At 36.0% G+C, this 16,848-nt stretch overlaps 1 protein-coding gene across 1 annotated transcript in view; it reads left to right on the top strand.

Annotated features, from left to right (window-relative positions):
• USP34 (ubiquitin specific peptidase 34) overlaps nt 1-16,848 on the top strand; it is a 142,378-nt gene that overhangs the window by 77,059 nt on the left and 48,471 nt on the right. Inside the window, exons 28-41 of the mRNA XM_082481199.1 lie at nt 2,745-2,845; nt 4,355-4,564; nt 5,212-5,337; nt 6,129-6,251; nt 6,378-6,461; nt 6,776-6,862; nt 8,646-8,846; nt 10,132-10,214; nt 11,541-11,581; nt 12,550-12,674; nt 13,750-13,902; nt 15,152-15,256; nt 16,324-16,379; nt 16,478-16,598. Of these exons, the coding sequence (XP_082337325.1) occupies nt 2,745-2,845; nt 4,355-4,564; nt 5,212-5,337; nt 6,129-6,251; nt 6,378-6,461; nt 6,776-6,862; nt 8,646-8,846; nt 10,132-10,214; nt 11,541-11,581; nt 12,550-12,674; nt 13,750-13,902; nt 15,152-15,256; nt 16,324-16,379; nt 16,478-16,598 (1,616 nt within the window). The remainder of the gene's footprint in view (nt 1-2,744; nt 2,846-4,354; nt 4,565-5,211; nt 5,338-6,128; nt 6,252-6,377; nt 6,462-6,775; nt 6,863-8,645; nt 8,847-10,131; nt 10,215-11,540; nt 11,582-12,549; nt 12,675-13,749; nt 13,903-15,151; nt 15,257-16,323; nt 16,380-16,477; nt 16,599-16,848) is intronic.

The following is a 16,848-nucleotide window of genomic DNA, read 5'->3' as shown; positions in this document are numbered from 1 at the left end:
CTGTCAAGGGAATATCTAATAAGCCAAAACTTTGGGAATGTAGCTGTAAGTAGTAGATGCATTCACATTTATTAAAAGTTCCTTTTGACCCTCCTTCGCTACAATAAACTTTATTGGTATTATTTTACATTTACCAGACAACTACCACATTTTTCTTTTGAGGTCCCAATATCTATTGTAACATCTCTTGCTCATTTGAAATCTTCAGTGCTCAGAGAAATGTGAGATTGCATTTGCTTCTCACTCAGGGTTTTTTTCTGTATTCTTTCTTTGGAAATCTGTTACTAGTTTGCTGAAGGTAGATTTCTCTATTTTTTTTTTTTTTTTTTTTTGTGGATGATGTGTTGGCCTGCTGTCCTGGTTTCAGCTGGGAAGGAGTTAATTTCCTGTTTAGTGAATGCTGTGAAAGGAATGTCAATACTACCTATTGTTTTTAGTTGTTGCCAAGTGATGTTTACACTATTCAAGCACTTTTTTTCAGCTTCCCTTAGAAGCATAGACAGAATGATGAAATGGCCAGTTAAATATTCCATACGATAGCTGTCATGCTCAGTATATAAATGGGGGTTATCCGGGGGGCGGGAATCAGTGATCATTGCTTGGGACAGTCCCAATTCACTGGGCGGTGTGAGTGACCAGTGTCATTTTTATTATTGCTATTTTTCCTTCTCTGTTATTGTTTCTTTTAGATTGTCTTTATCTCAACCCAGGGGGTATTTTTTTATTCCCTTTCCCCTCCTCTTTTTCCCTCTTGTTCCCACCCTTCTTGTGGGTGGAAGAGTGGGGAGGTGAGCAAGCGACTGTGCGGTTTTAGTTGCCAGCCGGGGCTGGCGTTATCCGTTTGAAATGATTTTTGTCTGACTGCACTGGTAAGTTTCAAAGCAGGCAGCTGAGGAGGATGGGATCAGTTGTAGATACATGAGATTATTCCCAATTTCACATAAAACCTTCACGGTTTTATTGTTAACTGACAGATGTCTTTGGAGGGCTGCTGTGTCTCCAGTTTTTCCCAAGACCATCCCAGAAATTTTGTTTGGGCAGGATTTGAGGAACATACATATTTGCCTGATGCTTTTATTTATCTGGCAGTCCCATCGAAGTTACTGTGTGTACATCTCACTGGTTGCTCTGGTTTGGAAATATCAGCATATGAGTACTGCATCCAGCTCTGGGGTCCCCAACATAAGAAGGACATGGACCTAGTGGAGTGTGTCCAGAGGAGAACCACAAGGATGATCCAAGGGCTGGAGCACCTCTCCTATGAGGAGAGGCTGAAAGAGTTGGGGCTGTTCAGCCTGGAGAAGAGAAGGCTCCGGGGAGATCTTATTGCGGCCTTCCAGTACTTAAAGGGGGCCTACAGGAGAGCTGGGGAAGGACTTTTTACTCGGGCATGTAGCGATAGGACGAGGGGGAATGGCTTTAAACTGGAAGAGGGCAGGTTCAGATTAAACTTTAGGAAGAAGTTTTTCACTTTGAGGGTGGTAAGGCACTGGCACAGGTTGCCCAGAGAGGCCGTTGAGGCCCCATCCCTGGAGGTGTTCAAGGCCAGGCTGGACGTGGCCTTGGGCAACCTGGTCTGGTGGGAGGTGTCCCTATCTATGGCAGGGGAGTTGTAACTTGATGATCTTCAAGGTCTTTTCCAACCTAAACCATTCTATGATTCTATGATTTCAGCTGGTTTTGTGAAGCATCACCTGGATTTATTGTCTACACACATCAGCAGCAACTGTGGCTGCAGACTGCAGGTGATGGGCTTTCAGTAATTACCAGAAGAAGCAGGCTGGCTGTGCACGTGCTACACCGTTTATGTATTTATGACAGTGAAAGAATGAAGTTTAATTTTGCTGCAAATACATAGGCTTTTTTTTTTCTCTCATGTCTTTGAATACTATGTTCCTTAGCTACGTAATACACTGTTCTGAAGCATTTTCAGATTACAGAACGTGAGTACTCCCTAAGATTTCTGCAAGATTTTTGAAAAAATAAGATTTTTAAAGAAGTTTCATTGGAATCCTAATGTTGAAGTATAGTGGCAGTGTAAGGCTGCTCTTCACTGGTGTGGAGGACCAGGGCCTCGTGTTGGAAAAGGCGTACCTGTAAGAACAGTGGCTGAAAAGCATAGCAAACTTCAGTCCATGACTCTGCACCAGAATTGGTGGTTAGAACTATATGAGTACTCGGAGGTATAAAGTCATCGTGCGTTGTAATTCTTAGTTACTGCCTGATTGTCTGTGCCAAATGAAATGAAATTGTTAATCTTTTAGTTCAGATTTCTTGTTCAATGTTGAGAACTCTTGGAAGGGTGTGCTCGGTTTTCCCTTTCTGAAGTATATGACATCTTCAGTTCCGACTTACATTTAAGTAAGATAATTCTTGCTTCTTCGCCTTAGCTGACTTTTTCACAGGTGTGTGATACAAAGGGATTTTGTTGATGATCACAACAGTTTTCCATTATCCTTCTCTGGAATTGCATAATTTACAACAAAATATGGAAGGCATGTTTTAATTTGGATTGCGGACACTTTTCACTACTGGGTGAACTGTTATTGAAAAGGGTATTCCTAAATACGTGCTGGGAAATCTAGCTTATTGTAATAACCACTTTTCATAAGGAAATTGCATTAAATTTTTGCTTGATGTTAATTGCTGCTGAAGGGTGCGCTATTAAAAATAAGTCTTAGCATTTTCATTAGAAAATGAAGCTATGATTGCAGAAATTTATTGAAATAATGTTTTTATCCTAGGTGGCCTCATGGGACCTGTGAGAATGATTTCATCTGGGCATGAACTGACAACTGATTATGATGAAAAGACGCTTCATGAATTGGGTTTTAAGGATATGCAGGTATTACCAGCATATAGATAGCAGTCACTGAAAAAGATTGCTTGATATGTTCCTTTTGTCTTGTGCAGCTGATATATGTAGTGGTGGTGGAAGGTATATTTTTCTTCGGGAGCATCCTGCAGCTTTCTGAAACTAGTTGTTTCACACTATCCAACGTGTGTCTCCTGTGAGCTCAGACTAATACTAACAGTCCTTGCTGCTGTTGTCACTCTTTAAAATAATTAATTTTAAAAACGTAATTCTAGTTATGTTAGCGGATGTGAAAATTCAAGGTGTGAAAGAAAAATTTCGATTTTTTTCATTCATCAAGGAAAACTAGAGTTCAATGCAGACAAAATCAAGTATCCACATTTTGTCTGAATTGTTGGACTCTCATTATTTCCATAGTAGCAGTGACTAGCTCTTTCCTTTCATGGGTTAAATCTGAAGCGTTTTTTAATGCTTATTTGTATTTTTATTTTATTTTAATTCAGAGTTCCTGTTAGAGTGGTCTACTCATAAGTTTGCTGAAGTCAATAGTATGGAAAAGCCTAACTTGATTTTTATAAGGATGAATGACATCGTGACTCCTTTAGGGAGGTGGGACTGTAACAAAACTTACCAGCAGATTATAACATATGTTCTTTCTATCTAAAGGAAAACAAAAGTTCCACCACACACCTTCAGGGGTCTGCTAACATACTTTTAGAAAGATTATCGCTGGCTGATACGCTTATGTGTGCCATTGCTGGCTCTTAACAGTTGTAGCAGTTGGTCTGTCTTGACTCTTGCAGTTCGAAATAGGGTGGTCTGTTGGACTATGTCTTCACTTGTCCGTTAGTTTCTTTTGCCAAATGAATTGGGTTAATTCAAAAGCAAGCCCAGATTTTAAAATAATTTTTTCTTGTTAACACAGATCACTTTACAGAATTGAACTGTGGTGCAGTCAGATGAATTCTTACGTTTGCAGAACTTGGAGTGTGACAATGTTTGAATGGCTGGGTGGGATCATATATGGAGGTGATAACTAGTCAGCAGGAACAGTTCATCTGAGAATGGCTTTCCACAAGGTGGTTACGCCAGTATAACAAATGTCTGCTTTTCCAAGGGCACTGCTATTTGTGTTGCTACGCCCTCACCAGCATTATTCTGGTCCTTTGAGCCAATTTATCTCATTTTTCCTCTGGATTAGTTTTTGTGCCATTTCATTAATGTACTGAGAAAGTCAGACCAGTACTAGAGTCTCCCCAGCCTGAATGGCAAAATAAGGGATGACAGACAAAGAAACAGGACCGCCTACTGTAACAACAGCAAACAGTGTATGCAACTACACCATGGCTGCCTTAAGTGAAAGCCAAACCAAGATTTAATTATGGCAGTTGCTCAAAGTGCTGCTCAGTAAAGATTTTACAAAGGTATTGATGTGTCTGTAAGTTCTTAATTCTGATCCTGTTGAAAACATTCCATGCTTTTAGCATATGAATTTTTAAAATTGTTTCTCTCCTCCGCATTTTTTCTCTCTGTTTCTAGATGGTGTTTGTATCCCTGGGCGCACCAAGGAGAGAACGTAAAGGTGAAGGTGTTCAGCTTCCAGCATCTTGCCTACCTCCTCCTCAGAAGGACAACATTCCAATGCTTTTACTCCTTCAAGAACCTCATCTTACCACCCTTTTTGATTTGTTAGAGATGCTTGCCTCTTTTAAGCCTCCTTCTGGAGAAGTGGCTATGGAAGATAGTGAGGTAATTTAGAGTAATTTTATTGGAATAATTACATTTAAGTCTTACTTACTTGGATCTGTTTTTCCTATCTAGCCTACTTCTTGTGTACTCTTATCCAGTTAGCAGATACGTTTATTGTCTGTATATTCACATTTCATGTATGGTATAATCATTATCATGATTTTTCTGATTTTCATAACAACGTTGTTCCGATATGTTTTAAATGTTCTAAATATTGTAGAAGCTATAAAAAAGAGTAATTCTTGGGAAAGAATATTGATCATTTAAATAGATGTGGTGACTAATATTGGGAATTGGCTTGAAGAAAGGTCTATAAAGGTTTTATTGCAAAACCTCAGGTTTTATGTCTTGTATGCCATCATTAGCTTGTGGGAAATTAAATAACTACTAATACATGCAAACCAGTAGTTTATTTTTGAGTTTTATTAACACTCAAATATTTCAAAACATGTGATAATGCTGTAAAGATAATGGAACTTAGTTTCTTGCAGGTTCAGTGAGACTTCAACTATTGTGTTCTGTTTGTGGATTTACATTATATAGGAAACAGATGGCTTCTTAATTAAGAATAAATACATTTTTGGACTTTGAAATCTTATTTTCACGATGTAGTTCATAATAAGAAAGGGTGTTCTATGGTTTCTCAGAGTGCAAGGTGTGAAGAACTCCATCTCCATGCAGAAAACTTATCCAGACGTGTCTGGGAACTGTTAATGCTTCTGCCAACGTGCCCTAATATGTTGCAGGCATTCCAGAATATTTCAGATGAGCAGGTAAACAAAGAATGCTTGTTTTACATGTTTATCTTTATTATACTTGGATGTTTTAGTTGAAATTTGCCCAGAGGAATCTTAAATAGTAAGTATGTTAAATATGCTGAGACACACGTAAACCTAATAAACAAACCTAATAATTCTTACAAAATCAAACTAAACAGAGATGTCAGTTTAGTTCCTTGAAGTTTATTTTCATGATTTCTTTTTTTAAAGTTATTTAATAAATGAAAAGAATAGTCAAAACTAATTGTCACAGTCTTTTGGTTTGAATTGAAGTGGCAGATTCTTCATTTGCAGCCCTGCTTTAACATTATGACTGTTGTGACATCAATCCTTTTGTACTCTCTTCTATAATTTGAAAACAATAGGTACACTTACTTAGTCCTTTTTTGCCCTATAGATGGAAATTTTGCCTCTTTTAAAGTTGTTGAAATTACATATTAACAGTTTTTAGATGTTATGGTTCTTTATGGACACATGCATCAAAATTTTGGTGGATGTTATAATTTAGAGCATAACATTTCACTTCCTCTGCTTTAAAATTATGTGTACGTTAGCTTATAATAATGTTGGAGGTTTACTCAAATTTCATTGCTGAATTCACATAATTCAAATTTTTAATCATCTGTAGAAAAATGCTTGAAAATTTCTAATTTCAAATAATAGATGAAATATAAACCCAAATAATTTGTCCATGTCACTTTAAAAATCCTCTCCTTGCATTTTTTAGATAGATCAGCATTAGATATAATTGTGTTAATTGCTCTCTGTCTTTTTTATCTCTTAAGGGTAATGATGGCTTTAGCTGGAAGGATCTTCTGCGAATAAAAAGCGCCCATAAACTTTTGTACGCCCTGGAAATTATTGAAGCTTTGGGAAAGCCCAATAGGAGAATTAGACGCGAATCTACGGTAATAGAGTTCCTTGCACAGAATATATGTTTTTCTCTCTGAACCAAAGTATATATTGATGAGTTATTTTATAGTATTTTAATTCTTTAACTGTTTTTACAATGAATTGTTCTTGTTTATCTTTAGGGAAGTTATAGCGATCTTTACCCAGACTCAGATGATTCCAGTGAAGATCAAATAGAAAATAGTAAAAACACATGGAGCTGCAAGGTTTGATTTGTCCTACAGTATTCTGTGACACCTAACATAGTTTTTCAAAAAAGATGAAAACCCATTTAAAATGTTATCCAAGTTTTTGGTCTCATATTTAGGTATAACCTTTTAAACTTTTCTGTGTTATCAAGCCTGTAAATTTGTCATAGTTGTGTACAACTATTTATTTTGGTTTTCATAAAACATCCAGCTGAATGGTTTATCAGATTCTTTTTTTTATTCATTTATAAAGCTTAAATTGTTATCTAACTGAACTTAGTGATATGTCTGTATTTGCTTTTTCTCACATTGGTTCCATAATATACTTACAGTTTGTTGCTGCTGGAGGGCTCCAACAGTTATTAGAAATTTTCAATTCTGGAATCTTAGAGCCTAAAGAACAGGAATCGTGGACTGTGGTAGGTGTTTATTCACCCTTTTTCTCCAGAATAACATAGCTGTCATTTGTAAAGACTTCATTACTTTCAGCCTTTGTTATAGTTACTTTTCTGTTGTATGTGAAATAAATTAATTTTGTAATAGAAACCACCAGAGTCTGTGCAATTGTATCTTTTTCTTGGATATTTTATATTCCTGGAAAAATTTGTTTTCTTTAAAAACAAAATCTTCATACGTCTGCTTTTTTTATATTTTAAAACCAGCCTTTGTATTTTTCTGTGTATTTTTGGTTTAATTTTTTGTCTTAAAAAATCCTGGTTTGTAGAACATAAATTTGTAGATCATGGGAACATCTTAGAGGGAAAAAAATAATTGGGGTTCCATTTTTAGGAATGGTTGCAACTGCGCTGCATATCACAGTTTTTTTTAAAAAGTCAAAATTTGCCAAACAAGAAGGGGGTCCTTTATTTTTACCTTTTTTATTGCTTATTTTAGGGAAGGTCGTTATTTGAAAACTTTTATTATACTCTGTTTTTAAAAGCAGTAATCTGTTAATTGTCTTCGCATCTGAAGAGGCCAAGAAGTATCATTTTCCCTTGTTGGCTTTGAGGTAAAAGTGGTAGCACACCGTGGCTACAGTGTTAATAAAGACAGTTTTCAATAATGAACATTATTATTAGTCGTTCTTATATAATATCTTTTTTCATTATTATTCTGTTATTAGTTTGAGCTAAATTCACATCATAATGAAAACTTTTTTTAACAGAGTTAATTTTTATCTTTTATTTTTAATTCTGTGGCATTTGATTAAAAAAAACCCAGCTGATTATCCCATGCTCTGAGTCTTAAATAAATAAAAAAGGTAAATGGACAAGCATACACATGTATGTATAAAACTGATGATGGTTACTGAAATGTTAAAAAGAAGGCAGGTACACTTTTTAAAAGAGTTTTATAGTTTTTAACTGATTTTGATGTTTTTGTTCTAAAATTATTTCAGTATTAGAAACAAGTTGTCCTTTTCTCTATTCAGTGTATGAGCTGAATAATAAATAAAGTTTATATGATTGCTTTTATTGGTCTGTCCAGAAAGTGTGCACAACAACATGAAAATAATAACAGATTCTGCAACTAAGTGCCTTAGTACAGAGTCCTGATTTATGTATGTATAGGTGCTGGATAGCTGACCTGCTTCATGTGTTGCTGTGACATGGTGCTCCGTTTTTTTTTATTTGTACTCCCATAATGCACCTTCTGCTGGTGGAGCTGAGCAGGTGCTATGTTTGGCCATAGCCACGCAGCTGAGTGCATGAAAATTGATCTCGAGTTACTAAATGGATCAGTGGTTTTCATCTAATAAGAGATGTTACAATAGCAAATGGTATTTTTAAAGTAGTATCTATTGTCTCTGCATGGTTAAATATATTCAAGTTGAAAGCACTTCTGTATACCATACTTCATACCCTGTGCGTTAGTTGAATACATTGCAGGAAAGGCTCTTAACTCTTTGAGCTGAACTGCTGTACCATTTCCTCTGTTATTTCATGCGCTGAATAATAGAACGTCTCGAATGCACCTGTTAGTAGGACTAGATCATGAAAATGTTTTCATTGTAAGAAGTAACCTTTTTTTAACACCTTTCCTCTTTAGTGACTATTCTGCTGATGTTTTACCAGTTAGTTCCAGCCGTTTGTCCTTTATACCTTACTTAACCTTTTCATTTCAAATTCCATAGTAGGCATAGAATTATTTATAAAATAAATCCCTGAAAAAAAAATATTATCATTTTCTTGTTATTCACAGTGGCAGCTGGACTGTCTTGCTTGCTTGCTGAAGCTGATATGCCAGTTTGCAGTTGATCCTTCAGATCTGGATTTAGCTTACCATGATGTCTTTGCCTGGTCTGGTGTAGCGGAGAGTCACAGAAAAAGAACATGGCCAGGCAAATCAAGGAAGACTGCAAGCGACCATGTGAAGGGCCTTCATATACCTCGTTTAACGGAGGTAAGAGATAAACAGCGTGTCCGTTGTGTGAACATTATAAAAATGACTCCTTTGTTGTGTGAGGCCTTTATTGTGGTAATAAAGTAATGGAGTGCAAAAGATACTAATATTAATCTATATGCTACATGTCATTCTCTTCTAAAAAGTATTTCAATTGCTTTAAACCTGGCAGTTTTAAAAACTGGAATCAAAAGGGGGTTTGGTGATTATCCCTATTTCTTAGATTTTATTTGCCAAATTCATTACTCTTGTTTTTCATAGTAACTTGTTATATGGGCTGTCCACATTCTCACTAAATCCATTATAGATTCCTTTGGGAAACACTAAAATAACTCTAGTAAGGATATCTGAGCGAGCGTGCGGTAAACTTACCTAAACCTGTAAACCTTCCTACCAGATTCCTGCATGCTAATTTCCTAATGCAGACCAAGAAAATGTAGTATTTTGGCATCAGAGATGCGTTCGCTGTAAATCGATTGCTCTTGGGCACAGGACCAGCTATGATTGCCAGAAAGTGTAGATCTGAGCTGTGAACTGGAGCCAAACTTCCTATTTCTCGTTGTTACACATGGAAAGACCTTAACTATTCTTTAAGTATTCAGTATTTTTGACAAACCAGATCTTTAAATTGCCAAAGCTACTATGATAGAGGGAAATTATCAAATGCGTTAAATTTTTCAACGTTGGCTGCTGCTACCAGTCTCTATAACTGGTTTTAAATTTTTAATTGTCATTGATGAGCATTTTTGATTGCAGTGGATTTGCTATCTAAATATTTTAAAAATACTTTCTTCAGACTTTAAGTTGGAAATTCTGTATAGCCTGTCAGGTTCTCTAAAGATGAATAATTTAAGCGAATGTAGAGTCAGTGAAACATGTTGATCACAGAGACGGGCGAAATTTCCATATCCGACCTCATCCTCACCCCTGTCTCCTCAAGCCTAAGATTTTTTTAAATCCATGCTTTAAAAAATAATACTGTTTTTACTAAAATGATTGAGTAAATGGTTGATTTTTCTATTCAGTTAAATTGTCTTTCTTAGAGAAATAAAATGAAAATTTTGCATCTAGACTTAGTCAATATAACACAGGATTTTAGATCTGCTTTAATAAAAACCAGTAAGTTTTAACTGTGGAGATGCTATGACTTGTCTTTTGCTCTTCTTCCCTCTCCACAGGTGGGTTTGATTTAGAATCACACAGTGTGTATAATTTAAAAATAGATCAAAAAGCTTGTTGTTATATTAACTGTTTTTTTTTTTTCTTTTGACTTCAATTTTTAAAGGTGTTTCTTGTACTTGTCCAGGGAACCAGTTTGATTCAGCGACTTATGTCAGTTGCTTATACATATGACAACTTGGCACCTAGGTACAATATCTTTTTATTTTTGTAGTAAAGCTAATCAAGTGTGCACGTTTTCATCTCTGCTTTAAATAAAATAAATAGCTCTTTCGGTTGTAGTCCCTGTTAATGTCTCTAGACTTAAATTTCTGATACGGGTGTTAGACTTGCTTTTCTTAGTCACCTCTTCTGGTAGTTATCCTGCCCTTATAGGAGGAGTGACAGAGAGTGGCGAGAACTCTCACTGGTCGTCAGTGATAGAAAAATCAATGAACGAAACAAATTGTCAGAAATATTTTGGGGTGTTTTTTTAAGCGTCAAGTAATTAAGCATCATAGAATCCCTTGTTGTTTAACCAGTTGTTCTCCAGGGTATAAGACAGGAGGAACAAAATATATACGGTATGCTCTCATAAATTTTACATGCCAAAACTATTTCGTTGTCCCCTCTGTAGCAATTGGCGTTCTCGATTTCAAGGCAATAAAAAGGAGAAATTAAAAGAAATTCACTTTTAAGCTGCTTATTCATCTGCCGGTTTTGACTTATTTTTTCCATCTTAATAACATTAGTTTATTACTGCTGAAACTACCCTTTACTGTTTTAGTCAGTGTGCATGTACTGAAGGCAAAATTTTGCCTTCAGAACCAGGCTATTAGAGATTTTTGTCCTTTTTGCCTTTTGTCCTGAGAAAAGCAATTCTGTGTAAAACTGTGCCATGACAGAATCAGACCGATGGTGGGGAGGACAGGTTTTTTGCTACATTTGGTGTTGTAGAATTACTGGAGTCCAAATAATGAACAGTGCGTTTTACCATGTTTTTAAAGATTAAGGACGTTCAGAGCATTTCCAGTCAAGTCTGCAAGTGTGCCTAACTTTAACTTCTAGTTGAGTTTCAGGAATAATTTAAAATATATCCAGTACGGTCTTGGTTTCATAACCTTTTATTGCAATTTATAAAAATGTAAGTAAATAAATACAGACATTTAAAATTTGTCTAAAGTTTGCAAATGTTTGTTCAAAGGGTGATTTTTCTATGAAGAATACTAGCTTTCTTCTGTATGGGTCAGTTCTTAGTTTTGTTTTACAACTCTTGGATAAAATAAATGGGTTGTGGGTATTTTTTTCTTGACTTTTTATTTTGTAGTCAGTAAAGCTTGAAGATTTTAATAGGTTTATTTTTGTTGCCAATTTTGAATACTGCAAGAAATGAATCCTTTTAAGATTAAAATTCTAGTTTTCTTAGTGGGTACTTAAGAGTAACTGTGTTGTTTCTTGTGTGTACTTGTATTTCTAAGTGATAATCTGTTACATTCTGTGATAAAGTTCAAATGGCTTTATCTTCTTCCTGTTCAGGGTGTTGAAAGCTCAGTCTGATCACAGATCAAGGCATGAAGGTTAGTGCTGCAAAATAGCTGTATGTTGTGAACTAGTAGTAATGAAAACATACTGAAGATAAAAAATTACGTGTTTGTTTTATTCCACCATTAGAATGCTAGAAAACTGTGTTCCTTGGTAGTGTTAGGGCTGTCGCACTCAAGGTGGGAATACACAGAGAGGCTTTCCTTCTTTGGAAATTGTTTAATACGAAGTGAAGTTTTATACCGTAGCTATGCCTTCATCTTCAGAAGAGTTGGTTTTGGTAGGAAAACCGGCCGTATTCTTATCTTCCAATGAGCGGCATATATAACACCATAACAGAGTTGCCAATAGTCACTTTTATTCTGGTTTACAGAAATCATTCTGGGCCCAGAATTCCTTGGAGCTCCCCCATCTACCCCTCTTGTGAAGGTCTAAATGACCTGTGTCAGATTAAGTCTGTATCAAAGTAATTGTCAAAAGGACAGCACAGGCATGCATAAATGTAGGTATGTCCTCCTAGGTTTATACGTTGCCTTCAGTTTGTCCACTTTGTTCTCCCCTGGGGATATTAATGTCTATGAACTCAAATTTTCAGTAAATGCTGCATATTACCTACTATAGTCTTACTTTTAGCTGTTAAGAAGAAAGAAACAGATATACTAGTGAGTCCAGGGAAATGTTCGTGTTAAGACATGCTGCAACCTGTTAGCAAAGTATCAGCTCACTGCTTACGAAGTAGAGATGCAGGAAAGGATTGTACCCCAGACTGGTAATAGTTAGAGTAATTAATTTAGTTGTCATCATTAGTACAATGGTCAGTATTTAGTAAGTGTATTGGTAAAATTCTCAGTTTAGGTTGTATCTTATGTGCCAGTAAGGATTTAATCTTGTACGTTAGTCTCACTGAAATAAATGTCATATGTGCTAGAAGTACGCAACTCTTCCAGCTAAAAAGCCTCTTCTGTTTGTTAGAGTGATTTAATCTTATCTCATTGTCTTTCAGTCACTCATTATTCAATGTGGCTCTTGGTGAGTTGGGCTCACTGCTGTTCCTTGGTGAAATCCAGTCTGGCGGACAGTGATCATTTGCAAGACTGGCTAAAGAAGCTTACCCTTCTTATTCCAGAGGTACGTTAAAGGAGAGGTTATTGCATCAGTAATTAGTGCATAATATGGAATAAGACTAACTTTGGTTTCAAGCTACTAATAAATGCAAAGCATGTTGTTTCCTGCTAAAACTAGGCAGGATCTGACTTGGTTACTCGCAATCCTGTTTAAGAAGTAATCAGTTGTAGTTAAAATACAGTGTGAGATGGCACATTTGTGGTTGATTGCAAACCAGTTCCTAAACTCTTGTCTTTGTTCTTGGCTTCTGTTTGAAGGTAATTTTTTCATTATAATTTGTTGACGTTTCTGGGTGATGCCCTCTAACGTGGATTAGTCTAACCATACTTCCCACATATTTTTTTTCTTTAGCTATACTTTTTATCACAAAATGAGGTGAATGAGAGCTGATATAGAAATGTTTGTCATTACCGAATCTTGCCTAGCTTTAAGTGATTTTTTTCTAATGTAAGAAAAACTTGAAAATTGCATGAAGATAGAATTATTTTTTTATTTACAAGTGATTGCTTAAAGGTGCAATACAGACATAGTGTCTGTATTGGCTTTATTACTCAAGCACCGAAAAAGCTTACCTGCTGACTCCATTTAAAAACGCTGGAAAAGAAAGAGTGCAAACTTCCAAAGCTGGGTTAGAGATAGTCTATGGAAAATATAAAACAAAGAAGAAAATAATTCTTCTAGTGAAATTAAACAAATTAACCATACAGTTAGGAATGAGTAAGTATAAGTTCCAGCATCACACAGATTTCCCTAATTTGCCCAGATGCGGTATTTTCTAGTTGGTGATATTTCTGTTTTACTGGCTGTAATCTTTACTGTAGAAAATATATAACTCAAGAGACAAGAGGCACAGACAAATCAGCTTTTTTTGTTAGAACGGTCTCTTTTGCATTTTTCTGCAAGTAATTTATATGTACATTATTTCTAATACGTGTTTTTAGAAAGGCATTCTACCTTGATAACCTGAGTGGTATTATGAGAGGAACTTAATTATGTACATATGAAAGAAAAGTCAATAAAAGAAAAAAATCTTCTAAATAACATCTGTAATCATTTAATATTCATATTTTTCATAAAGACTGCCGTTCGCCATGAGTCTTGCAATGGTTTATACAAGTTATCTCTCTCTGGTCTGGATGGGGGAGACTCAATTAATCGATCCTTTCTGCTGCTGGCTGCATCAACTTTATTAAAATTTCTCCCTGATGCTCAAGCTCTGAAACCGATCCGGGTAAGAATTTAAGAAATTACAAGACTATTTAAACTTAGTTTTGTTAATATAAAAAGAAAAAATGGTAGCACGTATTATCATTGTGTCTGTTTTTGATACACTGAGATATTAAGACTTCAGATGCTTCCAGAAACTTCACAGAAGTAGTTAAAGCTGTGACACTACAGTAATTCAGAGCTTGCCTGTGCTTAGAGAAATGCAGAAACAGCATTTAGGAAGCGCTCTTCTTCTGGAAATTTAGTGTCCACATAACAAACTGTTAGGGAATAACAGTTGTGCTTTCAATATATGCTTCAATTTCACTTTTAAATGTAGGTAAGTCCATAAATAAATCAGTACGTTGTTTTACACGTACCTAGGTGCCCTCTGTTGTTGTGGCTGAATGTTATCGTTCCCCAGTCAATTGCTGCTGTTTTTCTGTTGGACTATGCCCAAACCACCACAGAATATTATTGTCCTCACAGCTCTACTAAATAGAAGAGATTCTTTGGATGCTGTCAAAGCTACTTCAGGAGGAGTTCTCACTGTTAATGTATGGAGGTTAATGGAGATGGTTTGAACTAACCTGGATGATTTAGCCTGAAGTCAATTAGGGATTGTAGACCTAGCAATGCATATCAGGGGAGGCTGTGCTGCCTTCAGCTGTTGTAGCTAGATCTGAAGGGGAGCACTTTTATGGCTTGTATGGCAGTGAAGTGTAAATCTCAATTTTGGGTCTGTCGAGCAGTTATTCTGGTGACCCTGTGGGGCATTTGATTTTAGGTTAGTGTGGTTCATGCAGTTTTAAACTGCTTTCGTTTTAAACTCTGTTGATATTTTTTTAAAAAAGTTAAAACAACCTACAGAAAATTTTGCATTATTTGACTCATTTTCAGAAGAGTTTAAAATTAGAATTGTACTAACTAATGTTGAATTCAGCCAAAGTTTCTCATGTTTTGTCCAGTCTAGCACTGAAAATTTTGCAATTTGGGGTGGTCAGGATGGAGTCAATACTATTTTGAATATTTTTTTAAGTATCTGGCAGATCATCCTGTTAATCTTTCAAGAAAATTAATAAATATTTCAGAAGAAAAATCGAACGTGCACTGTTAACCATTGTAAAATATGTTGCTCCTATACTTGGCTTATCTTAAATAGGGGCTTGTAGAAAGTAATATTCTCGTAACAGTAACTGGGCTTACTACATTTTTTTCACACACAGTTATTTTGTCTGAAGGTACTTGAGAACAAAAGCAATTTCTTTTCACAGATAGAGGATTATGAAGAAGAAACAGTGCTGCGACCAGGTTGTAAGGAATATTTTTGGCTGCTGTGCAAACTGATTGATAACATACACGTCAAAGATGCAAGTCAGGTAGGTTTTGCTTTGCATTCACATGTGCCATGGGTTTGCTTTCTTAAATGCGGATATTCAGCCCACTTTTACTTCAGTATGAGACGTTTTTACTTAAGATATGGTGAACTGCTGTAAACAGCTCTTGGAACTTTCCCATCTCCTAGCTTTCTTTACTCTCTAATGCGTACTCAGTAGCTCTTGGCCAAACAAAGCTTCAGATACTAAACCTGTATAGTCAGGAAGAGGGAATGGGTATAATACACAAAGAGGGTGAACTTAGGTGAAGGTAACAGACATTGGGAATACTGTAATTATCTGAGAGATTCACTGTTGATGTTTCAATGCGGTCTAAGGAGGAGGTAATGAAGTATTTGACTACAGCTGAAAGAGCAAAAAATTTCGGTTAACAGCCACTTAGCAGAGGTTAGAAAACTTTTTCACAACTTTTGAAACATTTCTAAAGGGTTAAAGCTACCTTTTGAGCAAACTCTGCAACTGCTTGTGCTGGCTGGTGGCCCTGCATAAATCTCTCTATTTCAGTCTTGTGGCAGGAGTGTGGGAAGAGAAGAAAGACAAAGCCTTAATCCTAGTTTCTCAAGAATGGAAAAGTCTTGTCCTCTCCTAACTCTGCATGTTCCCAGTAGAGGCAAAAATTTTGTTCCTCCCCGGTCATTCCTCTGCTCAGTTTCCTTCCATCTCTGTTTTATTAATTGAATCTCTTAGCTAGGCTATAGTTCTGCCTACTTCTTCTGCATGTTGCTCAAGCAAGAAATGCTAATGAGACTTTTCAACCTTCTGACAACAAATAGTGTGTTCTTGTGAGAAATAACAAACACTTTAAAATAGTACTGTTCCATTCTTTTCGGTATGGTAGATACAGTATTTTTGTGGGATCTGCAATTGAAAGAATAAATGTTACTTCATTTGAACTGCACAGCATTGATTTTAAAAAACAGTTTTTCTGTGTGCAATAACAAAATTTCATCCAGAAACATAACCATACTTTCAGACTAGGCTTATAGATTGTACTTCATAAAGTACATAATTATTTTCGATTTATATTCCATTTTCGTTATTTTAATCAGACCACGCTGCTTGATTTAGACGCACTAGCAAGACATCTGGCTGACTGCATTCGGAGGTAAGGTTTGCCAACAGTTATTTCACTTGTAAGTTGCATTACATTTATTATCAGTGGGACAGTTTTAACATTTCTTTTGTATACATGTGCATATATAGCAGAGAAATCCTTGACCATCAAGATGGTAATATAGAAGATGATGGACTTACAGGACTACTTCGTCTTGCAACAAGTGTTATTAAGCACAAACCACCCTTTAAGTTTTCTCGCGAAGGCCAGGTAAGAAAAGGACGCTGGAAGACCGTGAAGAGATTAAAATAGTGTCATCTCGTCTTTCAGTACTTTCTTCATTTCACCTTTTTTCCGCTATTTTGATTACAGGGCCCGATATATGACAGCGTATCATATTTCTAGCCTTAGAAAGATGGATTAAAAACACACATATCATTCCTTTATTAAAAAGTAGCACATACAGTCCCTTCCCTTTCTAACTATATTTAATTTCAGGATAGAGTTCTTGCATCCCAGA

The sequence above is a fragment of the Vanellus vanellus genome, assembly GCF_965231255.1.
Source record: "Vanellus vanellus genome assembly, chromosome: 3".
NCBI classification, from domain to species: Eukaryota; Metazoa; Chordata; class Aves; order Charadriiformes; family Charadriidae; genus Vanellus; species Vanellus vanellus.
This window is presented reverse-complemented; position numbering and strand designations above follow the sequence as displayed.